The sequence below is a fragment of the Scomber japonicus genome, chromosome 18, assembly GCF_027409825.1.
Source record: "Scomber japonicus isolate fScoJap1 chromosome 18, fScoJap1.pri, whole genome shotgun sequence".
NCBI lineage: Eukaryota > Metazoa > Chordata > Actinopteri > Scombriformes > Scombridae > Scomber > Scomber japonicus.
In genome coordinates, this window is record NC_070595.1 from 25,486,084 (window position 1) to 25,500,816 (window position 14,733).

Consider the following 14,733-nt stretch of genomic DNA (forward strand, 5'->3'; position numbering starts at 1 on the left):
GCATGTGTGTTTAATATTTATCTGAAAGTACTGAGTTTAAATAATGTTTCACTATGACTAATACGGCTGATTACTCCAGCTACATTTACTGGGGATGAAATAACAAAACAAAAAAAAAGCATGTTTAATAAATTATGTGACTTCTAAAACCAATTGGCTGCATCAATTATGATTTCGCCTTGTTTTGATAAAGGGGGGATGACTGCAAACAAGTGAATCGTGCATTATATTTTGTGATTAAAGGCTTTGGCTGGCAATTTTCTCTATTTTTCTTTTTGTCAAACCAATAATTTATTAATTTACTTACAACTATTGTGTGTGTATCCAAAGCCTGATATATCTAATTCCTCTCTAGACTGTTAATTTCCCAAAGAACTACTCTCTGGAGAATGAAAACGTGATCGCTGATATTCGTCTTTGGAGCCATTTCTAAACATACTAACATGGCTGTGATCCTTATAGTGAAGGGACATGTTACCCGGTGCAGTGATGTGGCATACTGATGTGTTTTTAATAGTTTTTAGACAATGATAGAGGTCTAAGGTCCAGAGGAATAAGGCTGCGTTCAGACTGCAGATAAATCTGATTCAAATCTGATTCCTTCTCAAATCTGATTTTTAGGCCTGACTGTCCACACTGTTTTTAGCAAGTGTCCAAATTGGATTTGGCTCTGTTCAGACTGGGCAACATTAATGACCAATCTGACAGGTTGCCGTGGCAACGTTGTCAGAGCGGAGGCGTCATCTAGCGTGTATTGTGTGATGTCATATAATTGCGACAGCGACAGCAACAACAAACCCTCGAGCTTCGCTTGAACGGCGCCATCCCCCCAAAGATTAAGAATATGGTTTGGTCCTCTGTCCATGGACTGATGTTTTCGACGTCCTCCGTTGCCTCCAGTGATATCACCTAGCAACAACAACTGGAATAAGCGCAGGTCTGGTGTCGCATACAGTGATGTAACGTAGAGACATAGAGAGACGTCACGGACAGTCAAATCCGATGTGAGTGTTTGGAGCTGTTCAGACTGAGACACATCTGTCCAGATGCGATCTGAAACCTCCTCCCAAAGGTGGTTTCAATCTGGTTTATAAAAATCGGATCTCATGTGATTTATGACTGTTCAGACTTCATAAGAGCCATCTGGTTCCACTGTAGATGTGCTAAAAATCTGATTTTGGCTTGCAGTGTGAACGCGGCCTTAGATATACCAGCCTTTAGATACACACATAATACATAGAAGTAGATCAATTCATTATTCATCATTAATACTAGTTTACAGATCTCACTGAGTTCCTCTTAATATTTTACTTTTCTACACAAGTTCTTATTATTTTGACATTTGCTCTGAAACTAAAATACATTTCAACACATAGAGCTCATGTCTCACCTTCCAAAACTCAACTAACACCCATGAAACACATACAACATAACTCTGTACAGTACATGTGCATGAACAGTGCACCCACTGACACTACACACATGTACTGTACATGTGAATAAACTTGCACACTAGCCACTTTACAAAGGCGTCCTTCTGCACCTTCCATCCTCTCTTTCTTTCTCTCTGACTTTCTTACTTTCTCTCTCTCTCTCTCTTGCTCTCTTTCATTGACAGGGTTGAGAGGAAATTAGCATGGGCTCTTAATCAGCCTCCCCCAGCCCTGAATGTGCTGATGTGCAGGACAGGGTCATGCTAATCAGGTGCCTCAGCTCCCAGGCACATTGATTTAATACTACAAACGCTTATTAATCCCCTCCACACCTCCTCCTCCTCCTCTTCCTCCTCTTCCTCAATACTGAGCCCTTGCACCGTCCTCGTCCTGACCAAGAGGCTCGTTGCCCCCCGTGCTCTCACCCCTTCTCCTTCTCCCTCTCTCACTCTCTCACTTTTCACGGGAGCGGCTACTGAGTGAGGTAAAACACAAAGGAAATTAGCTTCGGTGGCTAAATCAAGAAAGCCTATGAGTCTCATAACACATATTACAGGCCGAACGCAATTTGACTTGAACTGATTATGAAGTGAATGCAGCTCTCAGTCACTGGCATTTATAAACTAGAACAAGAATAAGAGCTGAGATGTTCAGATTTGACGTTAAACACACCTTTGGGAATTCATTAAGAAGGTATTTTGTCTTCCCTCACTTATGTTACCACCAGTTTTATCTATATTCCAGTCAATTTTATTGAGTTTATATCATGCCAAATCACAAGAAAAGTTATCTAAGGGCAATTTTAATACACAGCAGGTCTCTTTAATTTACAGAGACCCAACATTCATTCATAAGCAAGCACTTGGCCATGGCAGGAAGGAAAAAACCCTCTTAACCAGGCTCTAGGTGGGCGGCCATCTGCCTCAACCTCCAAGGTTGAGAGAGGAGAGAGAGACACAAAGAAGCACAGCAACAACAATAATAACATTACTTTGATAATTCATCATCTTTTTTTTTTGCCATTTTTACTCCATTCACCATATCCTGATTTCAAAAAAAGAGAATCGACCTGTACTCTAATACTGAAGGTGACAACACAATATAGTACTGTGATAATAACTGGATTATTTCTTTAATCCTTTTAATTGTGATGGTTTTTTGTTTGTTTTTAACTGGTTTGATTTATAAGTTTAATTAATAGTCACTATTGGCGCTTTTCCATTACACAGTTCCAGCACGACTTGACTCGGCTCGACTCGACTCGGTTTTTTCTCCGTTTCCACCAGGGATAGTAGCTGGTACCTGCTACTTTTTTAGTACCTGCTCTGCTGAGGTTCCAAGCGAGCCGAGCCGATACTAAATGTGATGTTAACAGACTGCCGGCCACTGATTGGTCAGAAGAGTTGTCGCTGGAAGAGTCATGAGCCGCCCCACACAAGAATCAAACCCGCCATTTTTAAATACCGGCAACAGCGTTACAGCCGTACGGCTCAATTGTGTTGCTTTGTGTGTGACAGAAAGCCACATACAGCAGCAAGTACACCTTCGCCTCCATGTCCTCCATTGTTTATGTGTTTGTGTCGCGTAGAAAACAAAGTCACGGCAGTTTCGCGGAGCCGTTGCTATGACGACCCCACCCACGTTGAGTAGGTACCTTTTTGTAATGGAAAAGGTCGTTCCTGGAACCGAGCCGAGCCGAGGCGAAGTGAGTCGTGCTGGAACTGTGTAGTGGAAAAGCACCATATATGTTGAGTTATCATTTTGCATGTGAGTCGTGCACATGAAACAATAAATGTAAATGCAGTTTTTTTGTCTTTATGTTGAGAAGTTTTTAATACAGCATGGTTTGTTTTGGAGTTCATTTACTGGTTTTTAAATAAGTAAAACGCTCCATATTATCTATGTGACATGTTTAAGTTGTATCTTCAAACCTCTTCAAATTGTTCCTGAGGTCAGAACTAAAAGGCGTAGAGAGGCGTCCTTCATTAATTACGCCCCAAATCTCTGAAACAGTTTGCCTGAGGGGTTTATGGGACTCGAAGTCGGTCGACACTTTCAGCCAAAATCTTAAGACACATCTTTTTAACGTGAAGTCTGTTTTAACGTATCCTGTTGTTTAAATTTAATATTCTATTTTGCTTTTCCTTGTTTTATTGCTAATGCTACGATCATCTGCTTTTATGATAAGAACACATTTTATGCACAAATTATGCTATAGAAAGTTTATTATTATGATTATTATAAGAATCATGTTGATGAGACTTTATGAAACTTCTTCTGTATCAGCCAGTCAGACGTGAATATAAGTTTTCTGATATTATCCAGTTGATATCAAGTTATGGAGCCACATTTTGTTTCTTTAAATTAAGCGAATCTGCGTGAATGTATGGAGGGTATTTATTGTCATAATTAAAATTAAAAGTCCAAATAGAATATATATTATTTTACTGCTCTACTAGGAATAATCAGGTTGAGAAGTTTCATATTTGATGTTTCCTTTTTTTTCTCTTTCCATTGTCGTCTTTACAATTTAATTTCACTTTTTTCATCGTCACTTTACATTTTAAATTTCCCTTTTTAAGTTTTAGGTTTAATTATGGACTGATTATTCGTAGTAGGGTAGTATAAAATAATCTTTTTAATTTGATCTCTTTTAATTTTGTATTTCAACTTTCAATTTTAATTACGACCAAAAAAACTCTCCATACGGATGCAGCTGTAAAAAAGTCATAATTATGAACCCAGATTTCATGTTATAAGGAACATTTTTTCTATGAGTTCAAAGTGGATTTAATCATATTATACAGTCTGAAGAAAAAGGTTCATCTGACCTGATTTTTGCAGAGTATGAATGATTCCTGGTTTGATTTTGAGACTGAGAGGTATGACATGAAGTTTGACACTAATTGGGTCTCTCAAGTGGAAAAGGGTTAAAGAAGCTGAACTGATTTAAACAGTTAAACTAAACAGTGTTGATTATGAGACAGCAGAAATCATGATGTCAGAAAGAAACTGTCCATCTATGAAATAATAGTTGTTTTAAAAGACAGGGGAAGGTTCCTGTATGTCTGAGTCAAAATTCAAGACTCCCCTTTAAAATCAAAAACCTCCCACTCTAAACTTAAAGGTTTTATTAGTCAACTTGATCCTGAATCGATTCCTACATCATGAGAAGTGAGTTTATTTAACCGTTGTGTCGTCCTCCCGGGTCAAATTGACCCCGTCTGTTTTGACTGCTCCTTCCTTCCTTCCTCTCTCTTTCGTTCATTCCTCTCTCTTTCCTCCCTTCCTTCTGTCCTCCTTCCCTCATTCTCTCCTTCCTTCCTTCCTTCCTTTCTTCCCTTCCTCTTTTCCTTTCTCCCTCCTTCCTTGTTTCCTCCGTCCTTTACTTCTTTCTTTCCTCCATCCTTTCCTTCCTTCCTCCCTCCCTTCCTTCTGTCCTCCCTCCCTCCCTCCTTCCTTCCTTCCTTCCTTCCTTCCTTCTTCTTTCCTGCTTCTTTCCTTCCTCTTTTCCTTTCTCCCTCCTTCCTTGTTTCCTCCCTCCTACATTCCTTCCTTCCTTCCTTCTTCCCTTCCTCCTTCCTTCCTTCCTTCCTTCCTTCCTCCCTCCCTCCCTCCTTTCCTTCTTCCTCCCTTTCTTCCTTGACTCGAGGACAACAGGAGGGTTAACAGGCGGTTGATCATGATGAAGGTTTGGGTTAAGTAACAGTTGGTGCACAGCCAAAAATAATATCATGTTTCTGAGATATTTGTGGAAGCTTCAGGACGCCCTCAAACAAATTAAAATAAAAATCAATAAGAAAAAAAAAACACATGATTTAAAATTTCTCATCACTTAAAATCTCTCAGTTTCAGTCTGTCTTTGTATTTTTAATGAGATCCTATATAAAACACTGTGAATGTAACACACTTCATGATACACACACACACATACATACACAGTCACTGGCAATGTAAAGGTGTACATGGATGACGCCTGCACACACACACACACACACACACACACACACACACACACACACACACACACACACACACACAGTCACTGGCAATGTAAAGGTGTACATGGATGACGCCTTCACACACACACCCACACACACACACACACACACACACACACACACACACAGTCACTGGCAATGTAAAGGTGTACATGGATGATGCCTTCACACACACACACACACACACACACACACACACACACAGAAACACACACACACACACACACACGCTGCTACCATTAGAGCCGAGTAGTCCTCCCGCTGAATACTGCTCTGTCATATTAACATAACATCAGAGTAACGCGGCACACAGACGGGTCAGTGGAACACAGTAAAAGTACTCCCTCACACTGAAATCACTTCACATGACAGGCCCGCTCAGACAATCTAAGTTCCCTCCGCAGAACACATTTCAATTACTGTAATTACCCTCCACTCCACTGCTGATGTCCCCACAGATCACGCCTGAACGTCTCTCTCTCTCTCCACGCTGCCAGAGCTTAGCATGACCAACAACACACACACACACACACACACACATGAGCCGCCTCAGCACAGGTTTCAAGTTACACTGATATGTATTATTAATCAATAAGTGATGTAAGGGCTGCGTTGTTATGGCTGCTTGGTTTCGGCTAGTCTCATTTCAACAGAATCAGTGTTTCTTTTAAAGCACACGTGACTAATCCAAAGAAAATGATCATTTAGAAATCTCCTGTTAAGACATTTCTGGTTAATAAGAAATCTTTCTATATTTCTAAATTGTTCGCTTGGTAGAAATTTGTTTGATCTAAAGACAGAAAAAAAGATGATTCATTAGGTAGAAGAACATAAATGCAGGTCAAGTTGGACAAGCGTAAATCAAACTAGACCCATTATAACAAAAATAAATGTTGCTATGTGTAAAAAACAGTTTGCTAACAAGTTCAGTATACGAACTTTAACAGCAATGATGTATCGATGTTTTTCAGTCAGTTAATGCACATTTAACCTCGACGATGCTCTTATTCAATGTTTCTTTCAGTTAATTTCTTTACAAACTACAATAACAGTCAGAAGTGATAAAAGCCAAATGTGAATTGTGCAGGTAGTCTGCTCAATTGCATGCATGTTCATCCATAAACTCATAAAAACATTGCTCCACAGCGCCACTAGTGGTCAGAAACTCCACTCGGAGCCTCTAATGGCACTTTTCCACTACACAGTTCCAGCACGACTCGCCTCGACTCAGGTTTTTTTGCGTTTCCACTAGGGATAGTACCTGGTACTTTTTTAGTACCTGCTCTGCTGAGGTTCCAAGCGAGCCGAGCCGATACTAAATGTGACGTCAACAGACTGCCGGCCGCTGATTGGTCAGAAAGTCACCGGAAGAGTCATGAGCCGTCCCACACAAGAATCAAACCCGCCATTTTTAAATACCGGCAACAGCGTTACGTGTGTGTGACAGAAAGCCACATACAGCAGCAAGTACACCACTGCCTCCATGTCCTCCATTGTTTATGTGTTTGTGTCGCGTATAAAACAAAGTCACGGCAGTTTCGCGGAGCCGTTGCTATGACGACCCCGCCCACGTTGAGTGGGTACTTCTTTGTAATGGAAAAGGTCGTTCCTGGAACCGAGTCGAGTTGAGCTGAGTAGTGCAGGAACTGTGTAGTGGAAAAGCGCCATAAGTGGACTGGTAGACAACAGTCCTTTATATCAGCCACAGATGGTTAATAAAGAACAAACTCTACGTTGCACAACATTTTTGGAATGACTTTCCTCCTTGAAATATGTCACAGTGAGGCATCACTTTACATTTTTGCGACCTAGAAATGTGCACATGAAGCCCAACTTCACGATGTATCTCACTCTTCATCTCTTGAGCCACACATTGTTTACACCCGTCGTTTCTTCTTTACACCACAGCAGCTGGAGGTCATTTTCCTTTTTTTTTCCTTCAACTCCATGTGGATCAGCTTTCCTTTTGGATTGCAGCACTAAAAAACTCTTCTTCATTTTTGGTACAAACTGTCAAACGTGACTCTCTGCTGCTTTATGTCTGGAGATTAAAAAAGGACACAAGTGTATAATTTTCCATTTTCTCTAACAGCGGTGGGAATCTTACAACTGATGATTAAACGTGTGCGTGTTAAACTGATCTGAGAGGGTGCAGCCGTCTTTTGATGACGCCCAGGTGACAGTCGAACACTGCAGGCTCGTCCCGTATATTCTAATCTCACTTTTAATACGAGGACGCACTCTCTCCCACCTCTGTGTTTTACAAGCTGCGCTGCCTCCATATTTCCCGTTAATAAGATATAAAGTTAGAGTGCTAACACTCACTCGGTCAACCAGGACAAAATATGATTGGCTTTTAATTTATTGGCCCATGTCTGTGTGCTGTGTGTTTTATGTATCAGTCGATAGATACCTTATTTGTTGCCTAGGATACTGCAGGATGCTCAATGTCACCGCGACTGAGGGGGGGACACCTGCTAAAGCAAACATGGGGGGCACTAGCTGGATTTAACATGTTAACTTATGAGAAGAGCAGAGTATTAACACGTTATATATGCTTGTGTCAGGTCATGTGATCACATTAAAGCCCTCTGGTGTGTCCCTCCCCCTTCCGCTCAGCTCTCCACACACACACAAACACACAAACTTGTACACAAACTGGTACTAGAGAAACTAGTCGACAAGCCGACGTTGCTGCCACCCTCTACTCCCACCCCCCTGCGCTCCCACCCTCGCTGCCCTACAAGCCTCTGCGTGTCCTGCCCCAGACCCATTGATTTTATTGGGCGACGCCAGAGCCTGTGCAGGCCAGCGTCCAGTCTGCCGCGAGGCCCCCGGGGTGACGCAGGCTGTGACAGGAGTGCCCTTCTGTCATCAATGTCAGCGGATACTCTCAGATGAACGCATGCAAACACCAGAGGCGAGGATTAACGCTAGCTCGGGGCAAAAACACTCAGGAAAGTTCACAAAGAAAGTTACGAGGTTAAAAATGAGCCATTAATTAGCAAGTATTACGTTTTACATTTGGCTTTTATTACATTATTTCATGTTGACTTGTGACATGCCGCAACTACTTATCTGTGAGGCCAGTGTAAATGAATCATGGGAGCCCATTACTGTGCCCTAATCCTATACTGCATATACTTATCCTGACTGTGCATTCATACATTCATTTTCTCATCTTTTAGAAGGTTGCAGGGGCATTCAGACAGGAAAAAATGATAAATTAAGGGTGTTTTCAGACCTGTAGTTTGTTTACTTTGGATCTGAATCAGAGATGAGCTGGGAAACTTCCTCTTTTACCATTTTCTTCTTATTACTGAACTGGAAAACAAGGCGATGATCCTCCTGTTTGTCCAAATATCAAGAAGCCAACGTGCTTTGTTGCTAGTCCAAGTCAGACTATGATTGAACCTGGATATTGTGTTAAGGGGCCCAGTGTACTCTGCCAAAACGGCTCGTTGGATGGTCGAACAGCAACTGAAACCTCCTTCCAACTCACCTTTCTACTGCTGGATTAGGGGCAGCCGTATCAGGCCGTTTTCCTGTAACTATCCGAATCCGACTATCACATATTTACACCCACATCACACCATGATTCGACCAGCTGTTCGGACGGTGAGAACGTTTAGAGGTCTCTCATCTTTTTATCTTTTTTGACACAAACATAAACACAAACTAAATGCAACACCATGGATTTCGTCCAGGAGACACTGCTCGACAATTGGCACCATTATCCCCATATTTTAACAATATAGCCATTGTGTGTAGCCATTTAATTTATGACATGGTTGGACAAACAGTCTTAATTGCAGAGTAATGTGTTATAGAAATGATAGGGGCAAATAAAAAAATGTAGATTATGATTCACACTGGTGAAACAACTGCTCATCGAATGTAAAATATACCAATAAATCCATTGAAATACATACAGCGTGCTACTTAGAGATGCCTCTAATTTTCATATAATAGAAACAAGCTATTGTCAAATATATTTACAGCCAAACAGCAATGATCAGATTATAGTGTGGACGTATAGTGTATACTACGCACTGCATGGTTGGGGGATTCTGGTCTGTTGGGTGAGAAAAACAAAGTGTTTTTTGATGTGAAAACAAGCAAATACAGCGCCTGAAGCAGCAGAACATGTTAGCACCATGTGGTCAGGAGTAAGAGAAAACCCACACACAAAAAATAAATCAGCAATGGAGGGATGTAAGATGAACCTGTTGGGAATAGAAAATGGAAAATGGCCCCATTGTCCTCCAAGACCTGCTGCAGCTTCTACACACAGAGCTCATTTTACAGTGTATTATGTTTCATTTGATAGTTTTAAACTGGCACCCAAAAAGAAGACAAACATTTCTTGAAGTCATTTCAAGAGACAGAGAGAAAAAAAAGCTCCCCTCTGACTAACAGATAATTTCCAACACCAGCATGCATCCATGGGAATCAGAGACACTCATCTCTCCTCCCCTCATATGATCTACCTCTCTCTGTTACAGTGAATTGATGTCTTTCGGTTTTGTATTAGTGGCTTGCATAACTGGGCGTTTTCTTTTCCTCTTTCTTCTCTCAGCTGCTTAGCGCCCAATAGAGCAGTGGATGATGGGAGCTCCGACACGGCATGATCTAAAAACCCACTGGCGCTTTAGTGCGCCTCAGCTGGTTTATATAATCCCGTGTGGATGTGCAAACTGCCTTGCTATTGGGAGAGCTGAGGACTCACGGAAAAGACACACACACAGCACTGATATGTGGGGTGTTTGTATATATTTGTGTGTGTGTGTATGTGTGTGTGTGTGTGTGTTTGTGGATGTCAGGACAGCAGATCAGTGTTGGTGTGTGTTTTGTATGATGGAGCGGGGGTGCATGTTTAGCAGAATCTGATCTCTGTTGTTTTTGCTCGGTAACCACAGCACCAAATATTTCCCTACTCTCTCATGATGACATCACCGGTGTGTCCCCTCGATTTTGGGCCGGCAAGCTCCCCACTGAAGTCACTTCCGCTTGAGCCTTCACCTGAAGTGACATCATTTCTGTTGCATAACTAACCCCCCCCCCTCTCTCCCCCTCCCCACTGCATGTGAGAGCAGAGGCAGCTTTTCTCCGTCTCTGGCCACCCAGAGGCGCCGTGAAACTCCTCATTATGGAAATATCAGGTGTGTGTCCACGAAATGGAAATGGGCAGATATAAAAATACACCACCAGGGATTAACACGGAGACACCCACCGAGGTGCCGCGTCCCCCGTGACCTCCTCATGCACCCGTGCATGCTGCTCACACGTTTAAAACAGGCAGAGTGGTTTAATGCTGTGAATCATCACGGCTCTCTTACTTGCCAGTGAAATGACAATAGGTGCTGTACAACTCCTGACATGAAAAATTACGGGTGTGAGGGTAAAGAGAGGCAGAGAGAGAGTGAGTGAGAGAGAGCGATCGAGAGAGGCCTGACCTATATAAGAAGGAGGCTGAAATATTTATGGATGTGAGTGTCCTAATTGGCAAGCCACTGGGAGCACTGCGGCCTTCTCCTCCAATCACAGCCTGGGAAGAGGTTAACACACATGCACACGCGCGCGCAAGAGCGTCGGTGATCCGAGGGCCGGCGAGCAGCCTCAACCCGGCGACCCTGTCATCCCCAGCCTGAGAGACGCCTCGTTATAAGACTGATCTGCCTTTGCCAAGGCTCCGGCATTGTTAGAATCATTACCAGAGCTGTTATCATAACCGTTCTCTCTGGCACATACGGACGGGAACAACCGCTCAGAGCGCTAAGTCAAACACAGCCTAATTGGCTGGGCTTAATCTCCAGCACTGGCACGCACTGCTCGGCTCTCTGAGAGGCCTCAATTACTGTCCCCCGCTGATGGAGACGAGGAGACGGACACTTTCTGACTTCTAGTTTCAAACCACTGCAGGCTGCAGCGGGGCAATGTGGGGGGAGGAGGGGAGGAGGGGTGCAACCACATCAGGGGTCGACACGGACTCGGGACATTGGCCGTGGCTTTTCAGACTTAGTGCTGAGGGTAGTGAGTAATGTGGCTTCTTATCAAATATACCAAAGAAAATGCAGATTTGGGAAAGCGACTTGAAACATTATTACAAATTACTCAATGAAATGAAAATTATCACATTTCTTTATAAAATGTAAAAGTAGTAGTGCTAGTTAGATTATCAGTGGCTTTTATGCAGCCCTTAACAACTCCAATGTCAACACACCCACGTGTCACATATTCTGTATTTAACACCTGAGCAAATACAAAACAAGACACTTCAGCAACCAGCCTTAATGCTAGGCCAAAACCAGGAATCCTCGACTCTATTACCAGTGGCTAATGTTAGCAAAGCCAGCTAACACATGCAACAAGTAACTAATACAACACTGGATTTTATGGGAGTGTCATTTCTACTATTTTGTTATTGACTATAAGCTGGTTTGGAGCGATGAACAGCATATCCAAATTAAAGCAGAATTAACTGTATTAATTGTGTCCAAGTAAACTGTTCAATAAAGATAATAATCCACCGACTAATCCGTCTCCAATCCAGTGCTTTCAGTGTTCTGCAAAATGTTTATATTTGCCTTACAATGAAAACTGATAAACAATGAGTACTTTAAAATATACACTTTAGATTTAACACTTATTACTATGTGCTCTGCTGGTGTTTTAACTTTTTAATTAAAGTAAAAATAGAGTTGAATTGAAACTGAATTGAAAGGAAAGTCCTCTTAGATTGGTCACAACAGCATAATTAGAAAGTAGATTTGAAGTTTTGTCCTTAAAATAAAGAAAAATATGCTTAAAAATAAAAATATATTCACTGAATGAAGTACATTACCAGACAATATGTGTTATTCTGTGTTACTTTCCATCCTTCAAAACCAAAATTAATAACCATAGAAACATTTGTTAGATGTCAGATGATGCTACACCGTGGCGGTGACCATAGAAACGGCTGTGTCCATCGTCAATGGGCTAAGCGGTAGCATGACAGGTAACCATAACAACACAAACAAATCAATATCGCCATCCAGCAATGAAAAGTGACGTTCCTCTAAATTCAATACAGAAAATATTTAGTAAATCTTTCATGTTTCTAATCTCAACAGCAACATTTTGAGTTTAACTGTCAAACGAGAGCTTCTGCTACTTAGAAATAAGCACGTTAATTGGCCAATCAGAGCGCAGTATTGGGCTAACGATACTAACAGTACATCATGAGCTCAGAGTCATTGTTGTGATTTTTAGGATTAGCAGGCAAATGAGTTCGACAAGCATCTCTGTCTTGCTTGCACAAAGGAAAAGAGAGGAGAAATCAATGGGCTGTGTTTACAGGGTACACAGCCGACTGTAACACTGCACGTTATGTTACACACAGCCAAGCAGTAAAAACAGACGAGCTGCTTGGCAGGGCTCAGCCTGGCCAGCCTCTCGCTAAAAGCAGGCAGAGACAGCAGTGACACACGGGCCAAGAGCAGTTACTGGCAATGGGCTCCAGTCTGAGACGGAGCAAAAAGTGGGCCAAAAAATTTCAAAAATATTCTGAAGCGAGTGTCAAGAGAACAAGAGGGAGGGATGCCTGATTTTTTTCTTATAGGGTCATTTTCACCAAAACAGACACTTGAGACACAAAGACACCCTGGATTCTCTCTGTGTTAAATATCAAGAAGACATGTACTCACGTAAGAAGTACTCAGATGGGTCCGCTTCGTAATCTGTTTCTTCAGGAAAGTGGTCTATCTGTTTACACATCCCTTTGAAGTTTCCTGTTAGGGAGCAAAGAAAACAGAGTTCAGTAGGGTTCATACATGACATTAACCTTTTTAATCTTATTAAATAGTCCAAAACCCAAAAATACTCAACATAAGACCAAGAAAAGCAACAAATTCTCACATTTGAGAATCTGAAACCAGATAATTGGCACGTTTGCTAAAAAAAAAGGCTTAAATGATGAATTGATTATCAAAATAGTTGCAGATTAATTATCTTTTGATCAACAAAAGCCTTGCGGTAGTTCAGGCAGGCACGGTCACATGTTCCCCACATCCTCCAATCATGTTTGTCCACGACCGACTTCTCTCAACAAGCAGTCTTTATAAATATTTTGGGCTCATTTATTCTGCATACAACAACTCTGTGTTCTGCCCTCGCTGCTACACGACTGCCTGATTCAGATTTGAACTCCTCCACCTCCCTGAATGCTCCACTGTTAGCGTTCAGTTGTTTGGGATGTTTATTTTTAATGTATTCATGCTCATCAAATGTTGTGTGTCTCAGGCTCTGCAGGAGGGTGAGTGAGCTCAGGGACAGTGTGTGTCAAACTTGTGCAGATTTTTATCAAGCGTGTTGTTACAATGAACGGTTAAAAGGTTTCTGACTGAAAATGTAAAACTCTTTATTTTCCTGCTTATCAGCCCCAAAACTGTCAAAACAGGTCCTATCAGTAGGCCCTGGTCGTGGTCTCTCACAGACCAGAGGATGCTCTTCAGGAAGCAGACCTGAGCTCCAGGCCTCTCCTGCAGCAGGTGGCGGCTTGTAAACAAGAACAGCGCAGCTGGTGCGACCTGGAGCTGCTCCAACTGCTGTGCACGGGGAACCTCATCTCATAATGCTCGTTCATTTGGCTGACACCTTGCAATCCAGCTACTCTGTCCATCCAGGAAGAAGCATGCAGGCATCCCTCTCCTCTCCCTCCCACTTCCTCCTGTCTGCTCTTCTCTCTACTGCTCTACTCTGCAGAGTTTTGTCATTGATGAGGTCACTCAAGGTGGCGTGGCAGGGGAGGCGCCCATAAGGCGGCCATTATGGAGACCTTCTGCTGCCGTGTGCAGGCAGATGCCTAGGCGTTTGATTGGACCAGATTAGCGTTTCATTAACTTCTTCATCTCTTCTCCCTCCAGTGTCCCTCTAATTAGGTGAACAGGTGTTGGTTACCATGGTGCCAGGTGTTGCCGAGGAGGTCTTGGCAGAAAGGCATGATGGGCACAGCGGGGTGCAGTTATTACTTTGTGAACTGCCCACATGCAGGGGAGCGAGAGGGACCCCCTGGTGATGACCACTCAGACATTAGAGAGAGTGTCACCTGAAAAAAAAAAGCCATCAAAGCGTTCTCGATCTGCTCGCCCACCTGCGTACAGTGTTTGTGTCGGGGCTACCTGCAGGCTGGCAACCATCACCGTCTGTTAAGAGACTCAGCTCAGGATGGATGGGTTGAGATTGTGGGGGGGGGGGTTGTTTTGATTGTTTCAATGTCACTGAGTTTAGACGAAGGATTTTTTTTTTTACAGCAGCAG

At 42.5% G+C, this 14,733-nt stretch overlaps 2 protein-coding genes across 2 annotated transcripts in view; one reads left to right on the forward strand and one right to left on the reverse strand.

Moving 5' to 3' along the window:
* rpl3 (ribosomal protein L3) overlaps nt 1-14,733 on the forward strand; it is a 291,434-nt gene that overhangs the window by 29,706 nt on the left and 246,995 nt on the right. The gene's annotated exons all lie outside the window — the stretch shown is intronic.
* The window catches only part of cacng2a (calcium channel, voltage-dependent, gamma subunit 2a), a 72,250-nt gene that overhangs the window by 11,190 nt on the left and 46,327 nt on the right, over nt 1-14,733 (reverse strand). Inside the window, exon 2 of the mRNA XM_053338528.1 lies at nt 13,123-13,206. Within this exon, the coding sequence (XP_053194503.1) occupies nt 13,123-13,206 (84 nt within the window). The remainder of the gene's footprint in view (nt 1-13,122; nt 13,207-14,733) is intronic.